Source organism: Macaca mulatta, chromosome 2, assembly GCF_049350105.2.
Source record: "Macaca mulatta isolate MMU2019108-1 chromosome 2, T2T-MMU8v2.0, whole genome shotgun sequence".
NCBI lineage: Eukaryota > Metazoa > Chordata > Mammalia > Primates > Cercopithecidae > Macaca > Macaca mulatta.
This window is the reverse complement of record NC_133407.1, coordinates 150,226,552-150,248,981: the sequence shown is the minus strand read 5'-3', so window position 1 is coordinate 150,248,981 and position 22,430 is coordinate 150,226,552. Positions and strand designations below refer to the sequence as shown.

Below are 22,430 nucleotides of genomic sequence, written 5' to 3'. Positions count from 1 at the left end.
TTCCATCCAGAAGGTTATAGTAAATTATTTTATACATTTCTCTCTCTCTCTAATCTGCATGGCTGTTGAGGTTATTCTCATAAACTAACTGGACATATCCCAGGTACAGGTTTGGTTTGACTCAAACAGTATTTCGGGCGGGGGAGGGAGGGGGTGCGGTTTGAAACAACACTTAAAAATCAGGTGCTCTGATATTAAAATTCAGATTTCCATCTACTCTTCAAGGGAAAAAAAAAATCAGAAAATATGGCAACATTATTCCCAACAGTCTGCAAGTAACAATCATCCAGAGTTGGGTTGCAGCTGCTCTACAGAGAGAACTTGAGCTCTAGTTGGCCATAGTCCCTATTTATTTTCTGTTGTCTTCAAGCTAATCCTCTCTGCTCACTTATTTATTGGCCTACCCCTATAGATTTGCGTATCTGGGCACTCAGCATAAGAGGGAACAGTTTCAGTTTCAAGAAGTTCATATACACTGGCTTAAATTAAGTATGGTATGGGTGGGTAAATTATTGAAAACTTATATTGGACTCAGTCTCTTACAGCCTAAGGTTGATGAGTTGTGTGATCTACGAGCAGGTTACCTCTACTAGTTGGAAATTCTTGTGTTAAGAGCCTTCAAGCCAGGATGAGCATTCTCTAGGCCAGGCACAGTAGCTCATGCCTATAATCCCAGCACTTTGGGAGGCCGAGGAGGGCAGATCATGAGATCAGGAGATCAAGACCATCCTGGCTAACATGGTGAAACCGTCTCTACTAAAAATACAAAAAATTAGCTGGGCATGGTGGCAGGCACCTGTAGTCCCAGCTACTTGGGAGGCTGAGGCAGGAGAATGGCTTGAACCCGGGAGGTAGAGGTTGCAGTGAGCCGAGATAGCGCCACTGCACTCCAGCCCGGGCGACAGAGCGAGACTCCGTCTCAAAAAAAAAAAAAAAAGCCTTCATGCTGGGATGAGCATTCTCTGAAGGAGAGGTGTCAGGTTGTGACCCTTCCTGTCTGGCAAAAAGAATAGTGTAAATGATGGGCATGCCCGCAGAAGCATGCATGCAGAACACCTATTAATTATCTTAACATTTTTCATTGTGAAACAGAAAAGTAAAATAGTCTATAGGCTACATTGTAGTCTATATGCAATGTAGAGTGACCATCTATGTAACTATAACCCAGTCAAGAACATCAAAACATTACATCCGAAGTCCCTGTGGCTCACGCCTGTAATCCCAGCACTTTGGGAGGCTGAGGCAGGCAGATCACCTGAGGTCAAGAGTTCAAGACCAGCCTGACCAACATGGTGAAGCTCTGTCTCTACTAAAAATAAAAAATTAGCTGGGCGTGGTGGCTTATGCCTGTAATCCTGGCTACTCGGGAGGCTGAGGGCAGGAGAATCATCTGAGCCCGGGAGGTGGAAGTTACAGTGAGCCAAGTTTGTGTCACTGCACTCTAGCCTGGGCAACAGAGCGAGACTGTGTCTCGAAAGAAAAGAAAGAAAAGAAAGGCCACTTCTAAATTACAACTCCTTACTTACCTCTAAAAACCAGTGACTTATATGATAATTTCCCTACTTTTCCTTATAATTCTTCACCTAAATCTGCCTGCCTCCTTAACAGTATCACTTCATTTTGTCTTTTAATGTTGAACTATAAATTTATTCTTTTGCATCCGATTTGTATTTTTATTTTTTTGAGACAGTGTCTCACTTTATTGCCCAGGCTGGAATAGAGTGGTGCCATCTCAGCTCACTGCAACCTCTGCCTCTGGGGCTCAAGCAATTCTCCTGCCTCAGTCTCCTGAGTAGCTGGGACTATAGATTCAAGCCACCATACCTGGCTAATTTTTTATTTTTAGTAGAGATGGAGTTTCGCCACGTTGGCCAAGCTCATCTCGAACTCCTGGCCTCAAGTGATCCACCTACCTCAGCCTCCCAAAGTGCTGGGATTACAGGCATGAGCCACCGTGCCCAGCCTGCACCTGATTTTTAAAACTTCAATGCTAAGATACATGTTAACTTTCCTTTTGCTCAGCCTTACCACAGGTTTAGCAATTTTACAGGTCTTTCTGCTGTTCTCTGTAATAATTTCTATCTTCTACTTGTTTGCATTTATTGTGTTGCTTTTCCCGACTTCTTGATACTAATATTTGCTCATTAATTTTGGGCCTGTTTTAAGGCTTTTTTTTTTTTTTTTTTTGACAAAGGCTCAAACTCACTCTGTTACCCACACTGGAGTGCAGTGGTGCAATCAGAGCTCACTATAACCTCAAACTCCCGGGCTTAGACAATCCTCCTGTCTCAGCCTCCAAGTAGCTAGGACTACAGGCATGTGCCGTAACACCTGGAAAAAAATTTTTTTTTTTTTTTTTTTTTTTTTGTAGAGACAGGGTCTTGCTGTGTTGTATAGGCTGGTCTCAAACTCTTGGCCTCAAGCGATCCTCCTACCTTGACCTCCCAAAGTGCTGAGATTACAGGCATGAGCCACATTTTTATTAAGTATTGCTTTCTCCATATCCTACAAATTTTGGTATATATATTTTTAATCATTTAGTTAAAATAGTTCTTAATTTCCATTATGTCATCCTTAATGAGTTATTTAAAGTATATATCTGAATTTCCAAACATATGGGGATGATTTTCTAGTTATCCGTTTATTACTGATTTCTTGCATAATTACAGTGGAATCAGTACACATCTATATAATTTCACTCTGAAATTTGTTGAAACTTGTTTAATGATCCCATCTATTCCAGCAAATTCTTGTAAAATATTATCTGTATGCTTGAAAAGAATGTATACTTCAATTAGGTGCAGTATTCTATGTGTTCACTAGAATATGCTTATTAACCATGTTAATCAAATTTTCATTAACCCTTCCTGATTTCTTTTGGTATCCTTTTTTCATCAATTACTGAGAATAATTCATTAAAATTTTTTTTTTTTTTTTTTTTTTTTTGAGACAGAGTCTTACTCTGTCACCCAGGCTGGAGTGCTGTGGTGTGATTTTAACTCACTGCAACCGCCACCTCCCAAGTTCCAGCAATTCTCCTGCCTTAGCCTCCCAAGTAGCTGGGACTACAGGCACGTGCCACTATACCCAGCTAATTTTTGTATTTTTTAGTAGAGATGTGGTTTTCCCATGTTGGCCAGGCTGATCTCGAACTTCTGACCTCAAGTGATCCTTCCACCTCAGCCTCCCAGAGTGTTGGGATTACAGGCGTAAGCCACCATGCCCAGCCCAGAAATAAATGATTTATAATCACAGTAGAAAATTTTGATGAATTGGCTGGGCTCGGTGGCTCACGCCTGTAATCCCAGTACTCTGGGAGGCTGAGGCAGGTGGATCGCCTGAGGTCAGGAGTTCGAGACCAGCCTGACCAACATGGCAAAAAACCATCTCTATTAAAAATACAAAAATTAGCTGGGCAAGGTGGCGCACACCTGTAGTCCCGGTTACTCGGAGGCTGAGGCAGGAGAATCACTCGAACCTGGGAGATGGAGGTTGCAGTGACCCAAGATCGCACCACTGCACTCCAGCCTGGATGACTGAGTGAGACTCCATCTTCGGGGCAAGGGGGGAATCATTTCTGGTAGTTCTGTAAACTTTTTATATATTTTGTAGACATGTTATTAAATACATATAAATTTAGAATTCTATCTACCTGGCGAATTAAAAACCAATTATTATAAAGTATTTGTATTATAAAGTAATTAATGCTTTTTGCCTTAAATTCTGTTTTGTCTGATATTAATATAGCTACAGCAACTTTCTTGTGGTGTTTAAGTTTATTTTCACCTTATTTTTGAAAATTCAATACTAAAATACTATGATCTTATATCTTATTTTTAGTCATTCTGTATGTTTAAGATATATTGCTTGTATAACGCATATAAATTTAAAAATCTGGTTTGACAATCTTTCTACCACCAGCATTTAATCAATTATGTTTAATGTATTTACTGATACATGTGGGTTTCAGTTTACCACCACTTCTTGTACATTGTATCTTGTACTTTTTTCTTCCTTTAAATTATTTTTATCATTCTATTTTTTCCTTTTTAGTCAAGAAGTTATACAACTTTTCTGTTTGTTTAGTGTTTATTAATTACAACAGATATCCTTGACTTATCTCAGTCAAGCATTAATTCATATCTTTAACCTCCTCCAAGACAATGCAAGAACCTTAGAAGAGACTAATTCCAATCACCTCCTCCAAATTTTTATGCTTTTTCTGTCTTGCATTTTATATCTTTTTTTTTTTTTTGAGACAGAGTTTTGTTCTGTTGCCCAGGCTGGAGTGCAGTGGCACCATCTCGGCTCATTGCAACTTCCACCTCTCAGGTTCAAGTGATTCTCCTGCTTCAGCCTCCTGAGTAGCTAGAATTATAGGTGTCTGCCACCACACCTGGCTAAAATTTTTTTTGTATTTTTTGTAGAGGCAGGGTTTCACTATGTTGGTCAGGCTTGTCTCAAACTCCTGACTTGAAGTGATCCGCCCACCTTGGCCTTAAATCTCTATTTTTAAAAAATCCCACTGAACACTGTATTGTCTTATACAGTAAATATCCATATGTTCATTTAGAGTTACCTACATTTTTTTCTTCTTTTGAGACAGAGTCTCGCTCTGTTGCTCAGGCTGGGGTACAGTGGCACAATCATAGCTCACCACAGCCTCCAACCTCTGGACTCAAGCAATCCTTCCACCTCAACCTCCTGAGTAGCTGGAACTACAGGCATGCGCCACCACACCTAGCTAATTTTTGTATTTTTAGTAAAGATAGGGTTTCACTGTGTTGGTAAGCCTGGTCTCAAATTCTTGACCTCAAGTGATGCACCTGACTCAGTCTCCCAAAGTGCTGGGATTACAGGCGTGAGCCACCGCGCCTTCCCTAGAGTTACCCCGTCTTTAACCACTTTCTATACTTTTTTTTCCCTATACTTCTGATTTAACATTTTGAATCACTTTCCTCCTACTTGCAGAGACCCAATAAAAGTCCTTTTTGTGTAAACATGCTAGTGGTGGACTCTGTTCTTGTCTACATAAAATACCTTTTATCCCTTCACTTTTACCTTTCCTTTATTTTTTTACTTTTTGAGCAGAGTCTTGCTCTGTTGCCCAGGCCGGAGTGTAGTGGTACGACCTCCGCTTACTGCAAGCTCTGCCTGCTGGGTTCACGCCATTCTTCTGCCTCAGCCTCTTGACTAGTTGGGACTACAGGCGCCTGCCACCACACCTGGCTAATTTTTTGTATTTTTAGTAGAGAAGGGGTTTCACTGTGTTAGCCAGGATGGTCTTGATCTCCCGACCTCGTGATCTGCCCACTTTGGCCTCCCAAAGTGCTGGGATTACAGGCGTGAGCCACTGCGCCCAGTCCCTTTCTTGAACAGTATTTTCTGTTGGGTTTAAAATTCTGGGATGCATTTCTTTCCTTCAGCATACTAAAAAGGTTATTTCCACTGTCCTCTGGCTTACACTCTGCAAGTCAATCGTAAGCCTGATCATCATGCTTCAGAAGTTAATGTCTTTTTCCCATCCCCCGCTGCTTTTAAGATTTCTTTATATTCCATTTCCTGAGGTTTGATTATGAGTCTTGGTGTGGATTTAGTTTTATTTGTACTGTTATATATTTGTTTGGCTTCTTGGATTTGAGGCTTGAGGTTTTTCTTTGTTTCAAAAAGTTTATCTGTAATCCCATTCAATATTGCTATAGAAACATTCTTTCTCTTTTTCCAGGTTTCCAATTATGACTGTTAGACTTTCTCACTCTATCTTCTACCTTCTCTATTTTCCATCTTTGTGTATACAGTGCTTCACTTTGAACAGTTTCTTCTAACCTATTTTCCATTTCACTAATTTGCTCTTTAGCTGTATATAATTGCCTATATACCTATTCATTTTGTTTTTGAATTTTCAGTTCTCGATTTCAGTGTTTTAAATCTGAAAAGTCGTACTTTAGAGTTTCTAGTCCCCAATACAACTAAAGTTTGGGCTTTTACTTCCTTTAATGCTGTAAGAATAGTATTTCATAGTGTATGTCTAGTAAGCAGAATATCTAGAATCTCTGTATATCTGTATTTCTTTTGTCTTTGCTTCTGACAACTCTCACTTATGGTACCTTCTCTTCTTGTGTGCCTGTTACCTCTGCGGCTGCATATAATAACAGCAAAATTATCTATACAAATAATTTTAGGCCTAGGATCATATTTCCCTCTAAGATTTCATTGCTTTTACCTGGCACCTATGGGCATTCGCTAAATAGAATTATCGTAAAGCAAGTAAGCCTTAAGGTTTCTGGGCCACTTAGATTATGTGAAATTGTTACTGCCAATGTGAGGGATGGTTTACTTCAACTTCACCCTTACTCCTAGGTGTATCTCTCGATAGAGTTCCAACCCGAAGTGAAGAGTGATTTATAAGGGCTCTCAGGCTTGAAAGGACCCAGACTACAAGTTTTATCTCCTTCACCTTGAAAGGACACTAAAGGTGTGGGCTCATGCTCTCAACTTCCTTTATCCTGATCAGCAAATGGCCATAAAACAAAAAATGGCCCTAATGCTAAGGCTTGCTCCTCTGTGCTTACCTTCTCTCTCAAAGCTCAACTCAATATCTCCTTATAATAGTGATTTGATGTTTAAGAAGATTTTTAGAAACAATTGATCCAGTTTCTTAAGGTGACTTCAGTAAGAGAGCTGGTTTGAATCACCTGGCCTATCACTAGTTAAGGTCGAAATCTCCCAGCATTCTGTTATATAATATATCCTTAGTATATGGTCTTACCTTGGCAATAACTGCCCCAAGGTGAAAAAGTTCTACGGTATTCTTTGAATAGTAATAGCTCTTCTTGGTAGTAACTTGCCCTTATAGTACAGAGGAACTATAAAGGATGAGAGTTCCTTCAAGTTATAGTTCCTCTAATTTACTCATTCTATGACCCTGGACAACGATTTGTGTACAAAATTGAGTGGGGGATACAACATCTCCACACATACTAGAATATCAAATGAAAGAATGCAAAAAAGCTTGAAAAGGCCTACAAAACTGGCCAGGTGTGGTGGCTCATGCCAGTAATCCTAGCACTTTGGGAGGCCAAGGGAGGAGGACTGCTCAAGCTCAGGAGTTTGAGACTAGCCTGGGCAACATGGCGAAACCCTATCTCTACAAAATATACAAAAATTAGCCTGGTGTGGTGGTATGCACCAGTATTCCCAGCTACTTGCGAGGCTGAGGCACAAGAATCCCTTGAACCTGGGAGGCGGAGGTTGCAGTGAGCCAAGATCGTACCTCTGCACTCCAGCCTGGGCAACAGAACAAGACTGTCTCAAAAAAAAAGATAAAAGAAAAAAACACCCCACAAAACTAACAAAAATTATCATTCTCTTCTCGCTTTTCTCTGCCCCATGGTGAGCAGTTCATCAATGGCTCTAAGACACCATGGCAGGCCAAAGGTCAGTTGACATTTCAGGTCACTCATGAACGGCTGGCAACATTATACAAGACACAATATTTTCAGGGTCAAATAAAGAGATAACTATTATCTGTATTTTAAAATATTTCTGAATACACAGTGTGAATGCATGCAAGTATATGGGAACACACCCAAACCCTTTCTCCTTCCCTCCCTTCCTCTTATGGATAGCTAGTTAGTATCTGAGGTACCCCAATCAGGAATGCATACCCCAGGTGTGGCTATTACAAAAGCATCAGTTACAGCTTTGGAATCTATACTAGAGGATTCCCTCACAAGTATAAAGGATGGTAGAAATAATTTTTCTGATGAAAATAGAATTCAATATATGTATGTGTTGGCTGGAAATACTGTACAGGATTCTCTTAACCTTGCATATATATGTGGATTATAAGAATCTGGCAAACCAGGCAGCCTAACACTCTCTACAGTGGCACTCTGGGCCTAGAACTCTGGTCCTGGGTCTGGACACTTAACAGAGGATTCCATCACCTGCGCCAATGAAAAGGTTAGATGTGTCCTGTATTGAGAATTTTTCTGCATCTGTTTCTACCCTTTTGATGTGAGATACATATCCAAAGGACAGGTTGGGGCTCTCCCCACTCCACAGGAACATGCTGAATGACTAACTTTTGTGCCTGCTTGCTGATGTTCTTATCTGTGGCAAAATTTAGTCTGAGACTTGACTTTATTGTTACAGATCACCTGGTAGCATAACTTCTAATATAGGAAGTTACCAGTTTCTACCAAACAAAAACCTTGCACCATTAGGAGCCACAAAATCAGTTCAGCTCAGTTTGCAACAATTGTGGTGCATCAAATTTCCTAAATGAAGCCTGTTGGGACATAACCTCAAAGCAGGAATATTATGATTCTGATCAAGCTGATATACATACTTGCCATCCCAGGCCCTCCAAGAGAAAGGCTGTTTCTCTTCAGTGGGAAAACCACAGGAAGCTACAGAGACAGCCTTGGGGTGTGGGTTTTGCTGGGCTGGGGTGCCTGCCAAAAATACCATCGTTCTGTTTCTTGGCCCCTAGAATGCAATGATACCTAAGCTTTTTTTTTTTTTTTTTTTTTTTTTTAATGATTTCCCCCAAACCACCTGGACTCTGTATTCTACTCAAAATGATGTCATTTAAAGAATATCTGTATTCAAGGGACTGTATGGGAGGCAGCTACCCTGCTTCAAGTAAATGCAAACCAGAAATATTTGCATTTTCAAAACAGCACTGTCTTGGATTCTTAGCAGCTGCATGTCCCTGCCCTCCAAATGTTTTTTAAAATACTTAAGCTGAAAATTAACCAAAATGGGAGATGAACTATGTTTGTCATAAACAGTTTCTTGAGAAAAAGCTTTTAAACTCTCAACCCTCAGCCTGCATCTGTGTTAAAGGATACCTAGAAGTTGCTCTAGCCCATATGACTTTCAAGATGCTACAGTCTGAAACATGACCATAAGAAATACATTCCTCTGGGTATCAGGATTTCCTTTTCCAAAGGACAAGATTCCCAAAGACAGCCTGAAGGAGCCTAACCAATCAGTCCTCGAAGCTGCTAAAAATTTAAAGTGAAATTATTTCCCCTGCTAAATAAGTACAATGGAATTCTATGCATATGAATTAACCCTACCACATCACTGTCTGAGAGATGATTAATATGGTAGAAAAGTGAACAAGAAGTTGGAAATCCTGGACTTTCATGTAATTTCTCTGAGCCTACTGCTTCTCTCCATCTGATAGATGGGAAGCGCTCTTGATAGCCAATTCATAGGACACTGGAAAGGAATACTGGGAAAACATCCATAAAGTGATGCCAAAGGAACAGAGAAATGCTGTAGCACTTGAAAAGATTAAACCAAGTCCTCCCTGCCCATGTTGCACTGGCTTCCAACCCATTTATAGCTGTGGTAGAAAGAACAAGATGATTGAGGCTGTAAAAAGGCTTCCAAGAAGCAATGTGGGACAGGGACAAGAACCGCTGTGCTGGCAGGCAGCAGGCATGACCCTGAGCCCAGCACTGCCATGCTGGTTCTCTTCTGTCCCCGCCTCTAACAGCACAGAGAAATTCAGAGGGAACACAGACAAGAAACCTCTCCCAAGATTTATGCTAGCTCATCTAAAGTCGTAGGCTTAACATTGGCCACAGATACCTGCACAGATCTTCAGCCTCCAGGAAATGAGAATTCATCCTTCCCCATCAGTGCATGCTTCGGGGAACGTGAACTCAGCTTCATTTTGGTTAATAATTAAGCTCCTAGATTTACAGCCGACATGAAAAGAAAAGGGAAAAGGAAAGAAAAAGACAAAGAATCTAAAAACCTGCACATTAGTATTTGCTCACATCTTGAGGCCAGGCCCTTTTCTGTTCCCCTCCTTTTTTGTCAGCTTCTAAAGATGGAAAGTTTTTTATGGCTGTAAATGACAAAAATGAGTGTATTCAGGAAGGGAAATGGGAATGGCACCTGATCTCTGTTCAGACAAAGGAGCAATGGAAAACACTGACAGAGTGCCAACTACATGACACCCATCACACGAGCTCTTATTCCATCTTCATGGCTACGGTACTGCAACTACTTTATACCTGAGGAAACTGAAGCTCAAACTTTGCGATACTTGCGTAAGGTCACACGGTTAGTGGGTAGCAGATAAAGCCAGTGCTCACTGCTGCTGCACTAGCCATATCAAAATGTCCTGCCAGCTTTTAGCTCAAAAGATAGGATACTCTTGAATTCTCTTCTGACATTCTCACTTGTTCACACCCATGTGCCATTTTAAGCCTTGCAGTACTTTAAAACAGTTTAAAATTTTCCTGCAAATTGCTCATTCTCTTTATTCACAACACACAGCTTCAAATTACTTTCCGGAAAAAAAAAAAAAAAAAAATCAAACCCACCCACAAAGGTCAAAAAGGTACCACAGCTGAGGCTATCACGAGGAAAATACTGTGAGAGTGGAAGCAATTTCCCAAGGAGAACATATCAAACTAGCACAGCCTAACAGAAACATGCAGTCAACCCCAGGGAGCACTGTGCAAGGGTCCATTTGTTGGGACTGCAGTCCTTTTGCTGAGTGGGATAGGATGACATAGGTCTCATTTTCCAGGTATACTTTCAGCTCCTATTGGAATATTCTCAAAAATAGCAACTAGTGAGTGATTAGACAAAGATAGCAGATATTGTTAAATCAAACTCTTGCTCCTCCAGTAGAGCTGGGAGACACACATGTTTTTGTTTTCTTACTCTGACATTAGTCTATTAGCAAGTCATTTTGCACTCTTTTAAAAATCTGTGTACCTTATGATTAAAATCAATCTTCCTTATCAGTCTGGTCAAATTGAACTAATGAAAATATTGTACATAGGCGTATTAGCAATTTTATGGAAGGTTTTACTCAGGCAACAAATAAATGATCTCCTTTAAGAGCGATGTTGATTGAGCTCACATTCCACTTTTGGGATAGGTAGGAGGTTTCAGCACAACAGTGAGTAATTACAACTTGCCTCAATCCCCACTTTCGTTACCCTCTCCCTTCAAGGCCCTTTGTGGAAGAGCTGACATATAAAGAAAGGAAAATGCAAAGTACAACTGAGAACTAAGAGAAATCCAAATTTTTCCCAGGCCTTCACACATAACACAAAAATATGATTTTGCATGGATTTCTCTCCCAAGTTGGAAGGCCAATGGAGTTCTTTAAAATATCCAAATGCTCAGTGAATCCAGAGTTAATTACAAAGACACCTTAGTGGCCTAGACTTATAACAACAGGTGAGTTCAGATTACGATTCAACACACGCTCCACAGTAGTCCTCGTGGGAGGCTGAGCATATATTCCAATGATACTGCCCTTACCCAAGACTCTGCTGAATGCACACTTGTATACTGTCAAGATGGCTCCTCTAATTTGCAAAACTTGCTCATGTGTATTCTCCCACTGACTGTTCACATTTGGCACACTTGCAGTAGCTTAAGGCCCACGCAGGCGGTATTTTCCCATTTTAGTCTGATGGCTGTAAATTCAAGATGTCTAACTTTGGTATGTGATTTAACCAGTCACATTAGATATTCTAGAGAAGAGAACCATGTAGGTTTTTCTGTCTTAAAAAAAGCACTAACAAAACTTTCATCATGAAAGAATTATGTAAAACTAGAGAAGGTCAGACACTCTAGAAAACTATGACTAAGTTCATATCACTATCATAAATACAATATAAGATGTTATATGAACGAATCATAAGGGTAACTTCAGGAATAAGACATTCTCAAACAGTTATTTCACATCTCCTTTTTGTTTTTTTTTTTTGAGACAGGGTCTCTCTCTGTTCCCCAGGCTGGAGCACAGTGGCACCATCTCGACTCACCGCAACCTCCGCCTCCTGGGTTCAAAGATTCTCCTGCCTCAGCCTCCCAAGTAGCTGGGATTACAGGCACACACCACCACGTGTGGCTAATTTTTTTACTTTTAGTAGAGACAGGGTTTCGCCATATTTGGCCAGGCTGCTCTCAAACTCCCAACCTCAGGTGATCTGTCCCCCTCAGCCTCCCACAGTGCTGGGATTACAGGCATGAACCACCATGCCTGGCCTATGTTTAGGTATTTAAAACAATCTATTTAAGTAGTGATATATGTATTGTATAAAGCCTGTGTAAGAGCTCACGTGTCCATAAAAGCTTTCCCAGTTCCAGCTGATGGTTCCCTTGTTTTAGCAGCTAGGTAGCATTTACAAGTCCATGTTCCTCCCTCCCTATCTTACAAAGTTATTGAGGGTATAGGCAAGAGGATAAAGATGAACGTACTATATAAATAAAAAAAAGAAAGAAGGGGCCGGGCACAGTGGCTTACACCTGTAATCCCAGCACTTTGGAAGGCCGAGGTGGGCGGATCATGAGGTCTGGAGATCCAGACCATCCTAGCTAACACAGTGAAACCCTGTCTCCACTAAAAATACAAAAAATTAGCCGGGCGTGGGGGTGGGCACCTGTAGTCCCAGCTACTTGGGAGACTGAGGCAGGAGAATGGCATGAACCCCCCCGGGAGGCAGAACTTGCAGTGAGCCGAGATGGCGCCACTGCACTCCAGCCTGAGCGAGACTCCATCTCCAACAAAAAAAAAAAAAAAAAAAGGAAGGAACATGAACAGTGGCTAGTTGGGGACCTCTGCCCATCAGGAGTCAAATCAATGCACCCTACTAGCAGAGGGAGAACTAACCCTTTGAACTCTGAGCAAAGTTAGTACTGTCCTCCAACACCCAGTTGAATACAGCTGGGCCTAAAGAAATGAAATAGTTGATCAAGAGACTACACAATCTCAGACACAAAAACTAGTGGCAAATCAGCCCCTGCATCTACCTTTACTACTGTTGAGGAAAAGGAGTCCCCAGAGAGAGATGGTGAGTTCCCAAAGCCATAGGGGCAGCCATGGTGGGACTGGTTGCAACTCTAATATCCCAGTATCTCATCTAGGAGAGCTTGGGAGTGGTACCAAAGAAACACTCAGAGCAATGGTGCTTTACTAGGATCCGCAGGCACATTTCAGGGACTTCATGAAGCCTCTGAAATTGTCTGTAAAACTGCATGGCTTTGCGGTTTTTGTTGTTTTTGCTTTTTTTTTTTTTTTTTTTTGCTCTGTTGCCCAGGCTGGAGCGCACGATCTCCACTCACTGCAAGCTCTGTGTCCCAGGTTCACGCCATTCTCCTGCCTCAGCCTCCTGAGTAGCTGGGACTACAGGCGCCCACCACCATGCCTGGCTAATTTTTTGCCTTTTTAGTAGAAACAGGGTTGTACCGTGTTAGCCAGGACGGTCTCAATCTCCTGACCTCGTGATCCACCTACCTTGGCCTCCCAAAGTGCCGGGATTACAGGTGTGTGCCACCACACCTGGCCGGCTTTGCATTTTTAAGGGGAACAGTGGTGACTGCTTTCATCAGTCTGAACATAATCCATGACTCAAAAATATTTAAGAATAGGCTGGGGGATAAGACTAGAAGTGAATGAGATTAATTCCAAACTAAAAGGAACCCAATTTTTCAATACCCTGAAGACTATGCTTGGGCCAGGCTGCCAATGGAACCATCTAAGGAGAACACAGCCCTAAACTTTCTGGTCTGAGTGGCAAAAGGGATCCTGTAAGAAAAAATCTGTCTGGGAAAACTAGATGTGTTTGTGACCACAGGTGACAGGGAAAGGAGTAATCATCACAAGCTCTAATTACTAATTAGGTGGTCTTAAAAACCACAGGTCAAAGTAACGAGCAAGGCCATGTTCTCTGGAATCATGGAAAAGGTTTTGGCTGTCATTGTCAAGAGACATGAATGCAAGGTTTCTGCAGCCTTTCAAAGCCAGGGCAGCCTTGGCCTTCAAATCCCTGATTCAATCCCTCCCATTATACCTGTGTGTGGACAGTGAGCCCAGAAAAGGCTGCATGTACCTCAAGAGACCTAATGCGATCACAGGGGTCTTTGTTTTCTTATTTCTGATGTCAACACCAGTCCCAGGAGTGGGCAAAGGCCTTGGTACTTGGCCACAGGGAACTGGATACACGTCAGCCATTGTAATTTCCCTGGGAAACAGAAAATATTTTCCCCACTCTATGGATGAGGAAATAGAAGCAAAGGGAGAAACGTCCAAGGTTTTTCAAGGCAGTGAAGAGCCAAGAGTTCTGAGGTTAAGGCTTGTAGCTAAATACTCCTCACCAGCTCTGGCTGTATATTCCATCTCCTTTTGGGAACCAAGCAGTTCTAGAGATTGGAGAAAACACTAGTTGCTAAGGACAAGATGTGGGATACATTTTACACCACACAACCATACATATGGAATCCATCATACATTAAAATAGAAGATTTGAGGCCTTGCTGGGTAAATGAGATAGGAAAAGAGAACCTGGGGGTTACTCATCATTTTCCAAATCAGAGATTTATATCCCTTTTGGAAAGGAGAAGGAAAATCTGGCTGTGGCCCAGTTTTGAGTAATATTTGCCACTGAGAAGCTGTATGCAAAGATTCCTGGCACAGGCTGTGGAGAGCTCTTCCGATTGGGCTCTGGCCAGTCCTTGTAAATGATTGAGATTTAAAACCCTATCAAATCTGAGAAGCAGGGAGTATCCTCAATACAGCACCATAAATCTCTTATAGTAGAAATGTTCAGGGGAAAATGATGTCTATGTATAGCTATATACATATACATATATATTTTACATCAAGAAGTGTCGACATCACCAATTAACAGTGATCTAAATGGCTGGATCGTGGTTATTTTCTTAAATATGTTTTCTGATTTTTCTGCAATTAACAATCCATTGCTTGTGAAATAAAGGAAATATAAAATATAAAAGCTAATAAAGTGTCAATAGAGAGCCAGAACTTATCTCATTCAACTGACTCACTGAAGAAAAGAAATGGAGGCGGGCAGAGTGGGGGAGCACCTTGGTTGTGGTCACTTGGCAGTCCAGCAAGGGATACAGAGCCAGGACCCTGGAAATCCCCTGACTTCCTGCCTTCCACACCACCCTGCTGCAGCTGCTGGATTCCTTAGGTTAGGAAACCCCCTAAAAAGCTCGGTGCTAGGTGAGCAAGAGTTTTACATGGAATTGTAAAATTCAAAACAGCAGCTTTAAGCGTTAGACAACATATACCAGATTCCAACTCTAAGGATGGCCAAAATTAGAACAGCACTCACAAAGACAAGAGGACGATTTGCAGAAAATTGGTTATCCCAGGCTCAGCCACAACTGCTCTACTGAACAACTTCATAACTGTGCCATGTCTTGTTGTCTCTGGCTGTTATACACGCAATTCTCCACCGCCTGGAATTCCTCGTGTTCTCTCCCCCAGGTGTTTCTAGAAACTCCTACTTGACCCTTTAACATCAACTCAGAAGTCATCCTCTGCAAGGCCTTCCCGGGTCATCCACATTTACAAAATTAATTGGATGCCATAACAAGAGGACAGACCTCGCTGTAGGGCATTTCACAACGGAACAGATCATTACTGGCTTATGAGTCTGTCTCACCCTCTGGACAGTGTTCCTTGAGGACAGTGGCTATTTTAATCATCTTTGTATCTCTGGCACACGGCAGGGACTCAAATGTCAGTTGAATTAAATGAATGTCTGCTAACAGACACATGGTAACAATTTAACCCTTCCTTTCAAATCTATGATTTGCCTTTCTGTCTTCTAAGTGGTGCATTTGCAAAGCCCTTAGGTGACAAGTTACTTTGGGACAGAGGTTTCTCTTAAAAAACATTTAAGTAGCTGGCCGGGCACGGTGGCTCACACCTGTAATCCCAGCACTTTGGGAGGTCAAGATGGGCAGATCACAAGGTCAAGAGATTGAGACCATCCTGGCCAACATGGTGAAACCCCGTCTCTACTAAAAATACAAAAATTAACTGGGCATGGTGGCACATGCCTGTAGTCCCACCTCCTTGGGAGGCTGAGGCAGGAGATTCCCTTGAACCCAGGAGGCAGAGGATGCAGTGAGCTGAAATCATGCCACTGTACTCCAGCCTGGCAACAGAGGGAAACTCTGTCAAAAACAAACACACACCCCTATTTAAGTAGCTAAGTTGACTTTTGGTATTTCATGCTTCTTTTTGGTGGGGGCTTGGAGGCATGGGCATGACTTGCTCTGTCACCCAGGCTAGAGTGCCATGGCATGATCTCAACCTCTTGGGCTCAAGGGATCCTCCCACCTCAGTCCCTCAAGTAGCTGGGACTACAGGCATGTGCCACCACACCTGGCCAATTTTTGTATTCTTTGTAGAGACAGGGTTTCACCACGTTGCCCACGCTGATCTCGGACTCTTAGGCTTGGGGGATCTGCGCACCTCAGCCCCGCAAAGTGCTGGGATTACAGGTGTGAGCCACCATGCCTAGCCTTTCATGCTTCATAAGTAACAAGAAAATATGATAGAAGAAAGGTAGGATTATATAATATCAAAAAATAAATAGGCAGGCTGGCTATGACAAAGGCCAAAACAAAGTATGATATACCAGCTGACATTTATTATTCCTACCCAACCCTTACCCTATCACTCTTCAAGACATATGCCCAGATACACACAGAAAGCTAATAGCATCACTTTGAGGAGTTTAATCATAACCCATCAACAGAAGAACCTACTGCACAGGCAACACCAGAATGAGTGTATTATTAGGGTTGCTAATCACTAAAATCTCAAGATCAGGTTTCTGGGCACATCTTGCTACATCTGCGCGGGTCCCAGATGGTATGCAAACCAAGTTTGGAGCCTGATTCTTCACAACAGGCTGTTCCTGCAATATCACAAAGGTTGCAACAGAATTGTGCAACAAGAGCAAGAATACTCTGCATGCAGTCTCCTCTAGCACAGTCCTGCTCCTGACTCTGCAGGTCTGAAAAAAGGTTTTGGTCAACTTCTGGGTCCCAGAAACAAGGCTATTATTGCATAGAACACCTGAAGGTGCCTAGCTTTACTCCTTATAGAGAAGGACTAGTCATAATATACAACATACTTCCCCTTCCACCAGAATTGACTGGGAAAGGGTACCTTGGAACTTTCTGGAGTGAGGGCAGAACTCTAATATCTTGATGGGAAGAGTGTGGGTTACATGGGTGTATACATTTGTTAAAACTTAGAGTTGTTTTAAGATTCATACATTTCACCATATATAAATTTTACCTAGAAAAAAAGAACTATGCACAAATAGGAACTCTAGGTTCTAGGTTTATTTTCTGTAGTAGTATGGGCTAGCAATTTTGAAACTACTTCCTGTGTATTCTAGACTTCAGCAAGTAAGTAAATATATCCAGGATAGGGCTGGGCGCAGTGGCTCACACCTGTAATCCCAGCACTTTGGGAGGCCGAGGTGGGCACATCACGAGGTCAGCAGTTAGAGACCAGCCTGAGCCAACAGAATGAAACCCTGTCTCTACTAAAAATACAACAAATTAGCCAGGCATGGCGGCGAGCGCCTGTAATCCCAGCTATTTGGGGAGCTGTGGCAGGAGAATCACTTGAACCTGGGAGGCGGATGGAGGTTGCAGTGAGCCAAGATCGCAGGTTTCTCACTGTTGAAGGTAGTCAGAAATATGGAAAACGAAAAAGTAGCATCACCAAAAGGGATATAATATATATAACTCCCGACATGAGGAGACAGCATCACTTCTTTGGTATTCCCACCAAAAATTCATAACCTGCATCGAATCATAGGGGAACATCAGACAAATCCACATTGAGGGAAATTCTACAAAAATAACTGGCAAAATATCAAAACATCAAAGAAAGACAAAGGAAGATGAAGTAACTTTTCCAGATTGAAGGAAGCCAGAGACACGACAACTAAATGCGATGTTTGATCCTCAACTGGATCCTGGTCTGGGAGGAAAAAACCTATAATGAACATTAACTGGTATAAACAACAACACTGAATACACAGACTGTGGATTAGAAAATAGTATTGTGCAAACATTAAACTGCCTGAATTTGATAAGGGTAAAAGGGTATTGTGTTTAGGTAAGAGAATGTCTTTGTTCTTTGGAATTTACATTGAAGCATTCAGTTATAAAGGATCACAATGTCTCCAACTTACTCTCAAAATTTCAAGAAAAAAATGGGGGAGGGGAAGGGAAGGAGGAGGGATTGGAGGAGGACAGCACATGTGCATGGGGCAAAATGTTAACAATGGATGAATGTAGGTAAAGTGCATACCGGAGTTGCTTGTACTATTCTTGCAATGTTTCTATTAAGCTTAAAATTGTATCAAATAGAAAGTTACCCAAAAATACTCTACTGCCAAAAAATATTTAGGTGAGAGTCTAACAATAACAAAGTAATTTAATGTACTACAGGAAATTCTTCCAGGAATATTGATTTTAAAAATTGTACTTTTCCCTCTGGTAGTAATGCCACAATACTCTAGTTAGCTTGGAATTTCTTTGTAGAAGTAAAGAGCAACTCACATAAACTTCAAATAAGGTCTTTTGAAATTTCATTGACAAATACCATCTGTTTAGAAAGTTCTGCAAGACAGTAAGTAGAAACTGGAATGAAAGTGACTCCTCACCACCCACCTCTCCCCACCATTCTTCAGTATTTTTCCCCTAAGATGGAACAATTCACCTTCTTATGTGCCAACCTAAGATCAAATAGGATAAGAAATGATTTGTGGGTAAATGTTCCAACTTTTCTGCTTTAGAAGCAAAGCACTGTATTCTTCCCCATCTCAGGCTACGTAGAGAGCTCTCGCTCGTGTGTACGTGTGCTCTCTCTCTCTCTATATATATATGTATGTATATAATGGTATTGCTTTGTTTTTAATAAATAAGGTAATGAACAAGTGTTTTACTATCCAGCAGAACTTATTCTACTTCCCCAATCTGTCTCTATTTGTGGTTAAATCAAGACACAAGCATGGCCTTGATCCTGGTGGGGAGGAGGAAACATACTGAAAACTACCAAAGGAAAAAATTACTTCATGAATGTCAAAGGATACATTTTTAAAAGTCATTTTTAGCCCCAAAGAATCTTTTGAAACAATAACAACTATGACATGACTCTGTATAAAATGTATTATGCTAAATACACATTAAGAAAAATTCACATACAAAGAAATGAAAATGTAATTGGATTTGTCATTTTGAAGTATTAATATTGGGTTTGTAGATAATAGAGAATGACAATCTCCTAAGCGAATAAAGAAGGTAGCCAAGTAAGTAAATGCTGCATTTCTACTGTAAGGAAATACGTGCACCAATGAAGCAACCTTTCCAGCACAAAAGAAATTTAATACCCAGACCACATGAAAAGTGATCACTATGGGAATAGCACAGCTGTTAAAATCCAAGTCAGTTTTTATTAAATCGTCCAACATGTTTATGTAAAGCAGGACTCTCAGAATAATCACCAAGAGGAAATAATTTTGCTAACAAAAAAGTGATACCTGTATTTAATTTAAAGCTTACAATAAGTGTGAAAGAAAAATGCTAAGCTATTCTCTTTTAAAGTATATAAGGAATGCCCAGTTAGTTGGTATGCTTGTGATTCTTTTATAAACAGTATCTCAAAGGCTAATTTAATTAGAAATAGAACAAAAAAGAATGAGTGTTTGCATTTCACTTAAAGAACCCAATTATCTTTATTTCATTGACTAGCCAGACCAACATAAAGCTATAGAACACCTTCTGGCACCTGTGCCAAATGATTTCAGTATGAAAATTAATACTGCCAAGTTATTTGGAGACCAGTTAGCTCAACCATTCAAAGAAAAAAAAAATCTGCTCCACTAAAGATGTAGTATATAATCCTAAAACTTGCATTTCTGAAGATGGAGGTGCATGCAGACAGACATCCTTGAGGCCCTGGCTTGAGCAGATATATCTTAAAGGAAACTACAGAAAGAATGGGTTCATGGGTAACTACTGACGAAGTCTAAGCCTGAAATCTCAACATAGGCACTTGGGATGCATAATAAAATAGGCTTAATTTACTTTGGAAGCAAAAAGAAAATAATTACTCTAAATTTTTGAGCATCTAAATGTAACCAAATTTATCAACATTGCTTGTCAATTCTACATTCAGTTTTTTAGAGAAACTGGTCAGGATTGTGCTTCCCATAAAATATAGCCCAAGTACAGTTTTCAAAGGAAGCTTGTCAACTCAGAATAGAGAAAAACGTCCCTAAAATTCTCTTTCTTCCACAGTGGCAGACGATGAAGGCTACACAGAAAAATAGTCCCAAATTATAACTGAGAAGCCACAGTTGGGGATTAGTGGCCAACAACATTATTTTGTATAGTACTTCAACATGAAAATCTTTACTTATCAGCAATCATGAGCCTTAAAAGCCCAGGTCAAGTCACTGGGCATTAGAAGTCTGAAAGGGACACTTGAAAGGAAATCAGCTATCACATACAGTGTACATGTAAAAGTCACTCAGACGGTATCTGAAAGCCTATTAAAACATGAGATGCCATCACTGTAGTTTTGCGATATATCAGCCGTTTCCCATTATGATGGCTAACATACTGGCTCTATTTTTAGAGCTTCTGGAAAGATCAAAGCTGAAGAGGCCCTTTTAGTGGCTCCCCATCCAGACCCCTAATCTCTGTTTACTTTTCCTTTGTAATTATGTGGATCTGCAGAAGACGCATAGCCAGGGCTGCCTCACTCTCAGAGTAATGCTTTAAAAAATTGCTCTGTGAGGGTCCCTGCTAGGAGGGAACCCTCTGGGGAGGAACAAAGAGCAGTAAAGTTCAAATTCAAGACAAAATTAGCATGATGTAAGTATTGATACAGAGTTGAAATATTCTAACTCGTCTCCCTACACATTTTCTCAGGCTGGTTTTAAACCACTGTGAGAATGAATACACATCCATGAAAACAAAGTCCTTTCTGAGTGCTTAGACCCCACCCTTCCCCCACAAAAAGCTCTTAGTTGGTTTCAATGGCTCTAGCTGGTGAGGCTGTGGTCAAATGTTGACCCGCTCACTTTTAAAAACAAGTCCCTCCAATACAAAATGACTTACTTTGGAAGAACAAGCTGTACATTTGTCAAATGCCAGGCTGACGGGAAGGACATTATCAAACCGTGACAGAAATCCCCGGATCTAAAAACAAAACAAAACAATTCACATCAAACACACAATGACCACATCTATGAAATGCATGTCTGGTTTCTGACAAGAAGTAGGAAATGATTAATATGGCGGCCCAGATAGAGATTATGAGCAAAATAAGTTCGAAATGAGTATTTTCCCTTGTAATCAGTTTGCAGAAGAACTACATTAAGTTCTTTACTCCATTAGGAGCCAGGACTTACAAGCTTTTCAAATATTTCTGACCTAAAAACAAACTGACTGTAAAATACAAAATGCAAGCTGTAGTATCTAAAGTATTAACAAATGTCTTCCAAAATGTAACAGGTCCACTGGTATACTCAACAATTAGCTCGCACGTGTGTTCTAGTGAATATGGGATAAATACACATTTCTACGACATGATTTTGGGTGGGGTCTCACAAGGAAAGACGGCTTGGGGACTGTGGAAGGCAGAAATAGCCCTAAGCATATATCCAGTTATTTGCTTAATTTGGAACAGACAGAGATAAAATGTAAAACATCATCAGATTTATGGGGAAACAGCACCACCTTGAGCATAAACTTCTGGACTACAACTGAGTTACATTTCCAGAGTACCAGCTATAATTAGGTTTCACAAACTATGATTGTAGTAATTTATTCAGAACATTATACCTCTATATACTATACTTACACCAAAGGGGGAGTTTTAAGCTGTTCTATATATCATAAAAATACGAATGGTAAAATCTCTGAAGTCTCCATAGGACTCAACGTTTACAATCAACAACACAAATCTTATGAGTTAATTTATTTGACCTTTCAAATTCCCCATTTTATGTTGAAAAACCTCAGGCTCAGGAAGAGTGGCAACTTGGCTCAGGTAAACAGTAAGTAAGGGAGCCAAGACTCAAAAATGGACCTCCTGATGCAAATCTGGCCCAGGTCTGAACTTCCCTCCCTCTCAGAATATCACAGCGTTTGTCTTCAACACTAGGTCTCCTCACAACTTTAACACTCTCACTTGAATAGAACAAAAAACCCTATCTACCACCCTTTAGCCATCCTTTTAACACCATGCCCTTTCCCTCAAACCCCCACCCCCCAAAACACAAACAAAAAACTTGACAAACTCTTTAAAGAAAAAGGCTTTCTGAGTTTTGGATAACTCCATCCTGATGTTCACACTATAATAGTGTTGTTTGCACATACTTATCTCAGGAAAAAAATCTAACCTGGAAAAAAATGCCTACGGTATTTTTTTTATTTTTATTTTTTTTCTGAGATGGAGTCTCGCTCTGTCGCCCAGGCTGGAGTGCAGTGGTGTGATCTCAGCTCACTGCAACCTCTGCCTCCCAGGTTCAAGTGATTCTCCTGCCTCAGCCTCCCAAGGAGCTGGGGTTACAGGTGCGTACCAC

At 40.9% G+C, this 22,430-nt stretch overlaps 1 protein-coding gene across 31 annotated transcripts in view; it reads right to left on the bottom strand.

The window, feature by feature from the left end:
• Nucleotides 1-22,430, bottom strand: part of ATG7 (autophagy related 7) — a 392,778-nt gene that overhangs the window by 153,864 nt on the left and 216,484 nt on the right. For 29 of the 31 annotated variants that reach the window (XM_077990113.1, NM_001265972.1, XM_077990135.1 and 26 more), the window contains 1 exon segment: nt 20,962-21,042. The exons of the other annotated variants lie outside the window; for them this stretch is intronic. In XM_077990113.1, the coding sequence (XP_077846239.1) occupies nt 20,962-21,042 (81 nt within the window). 31 annotated transcript variants of the gene reach the window in all.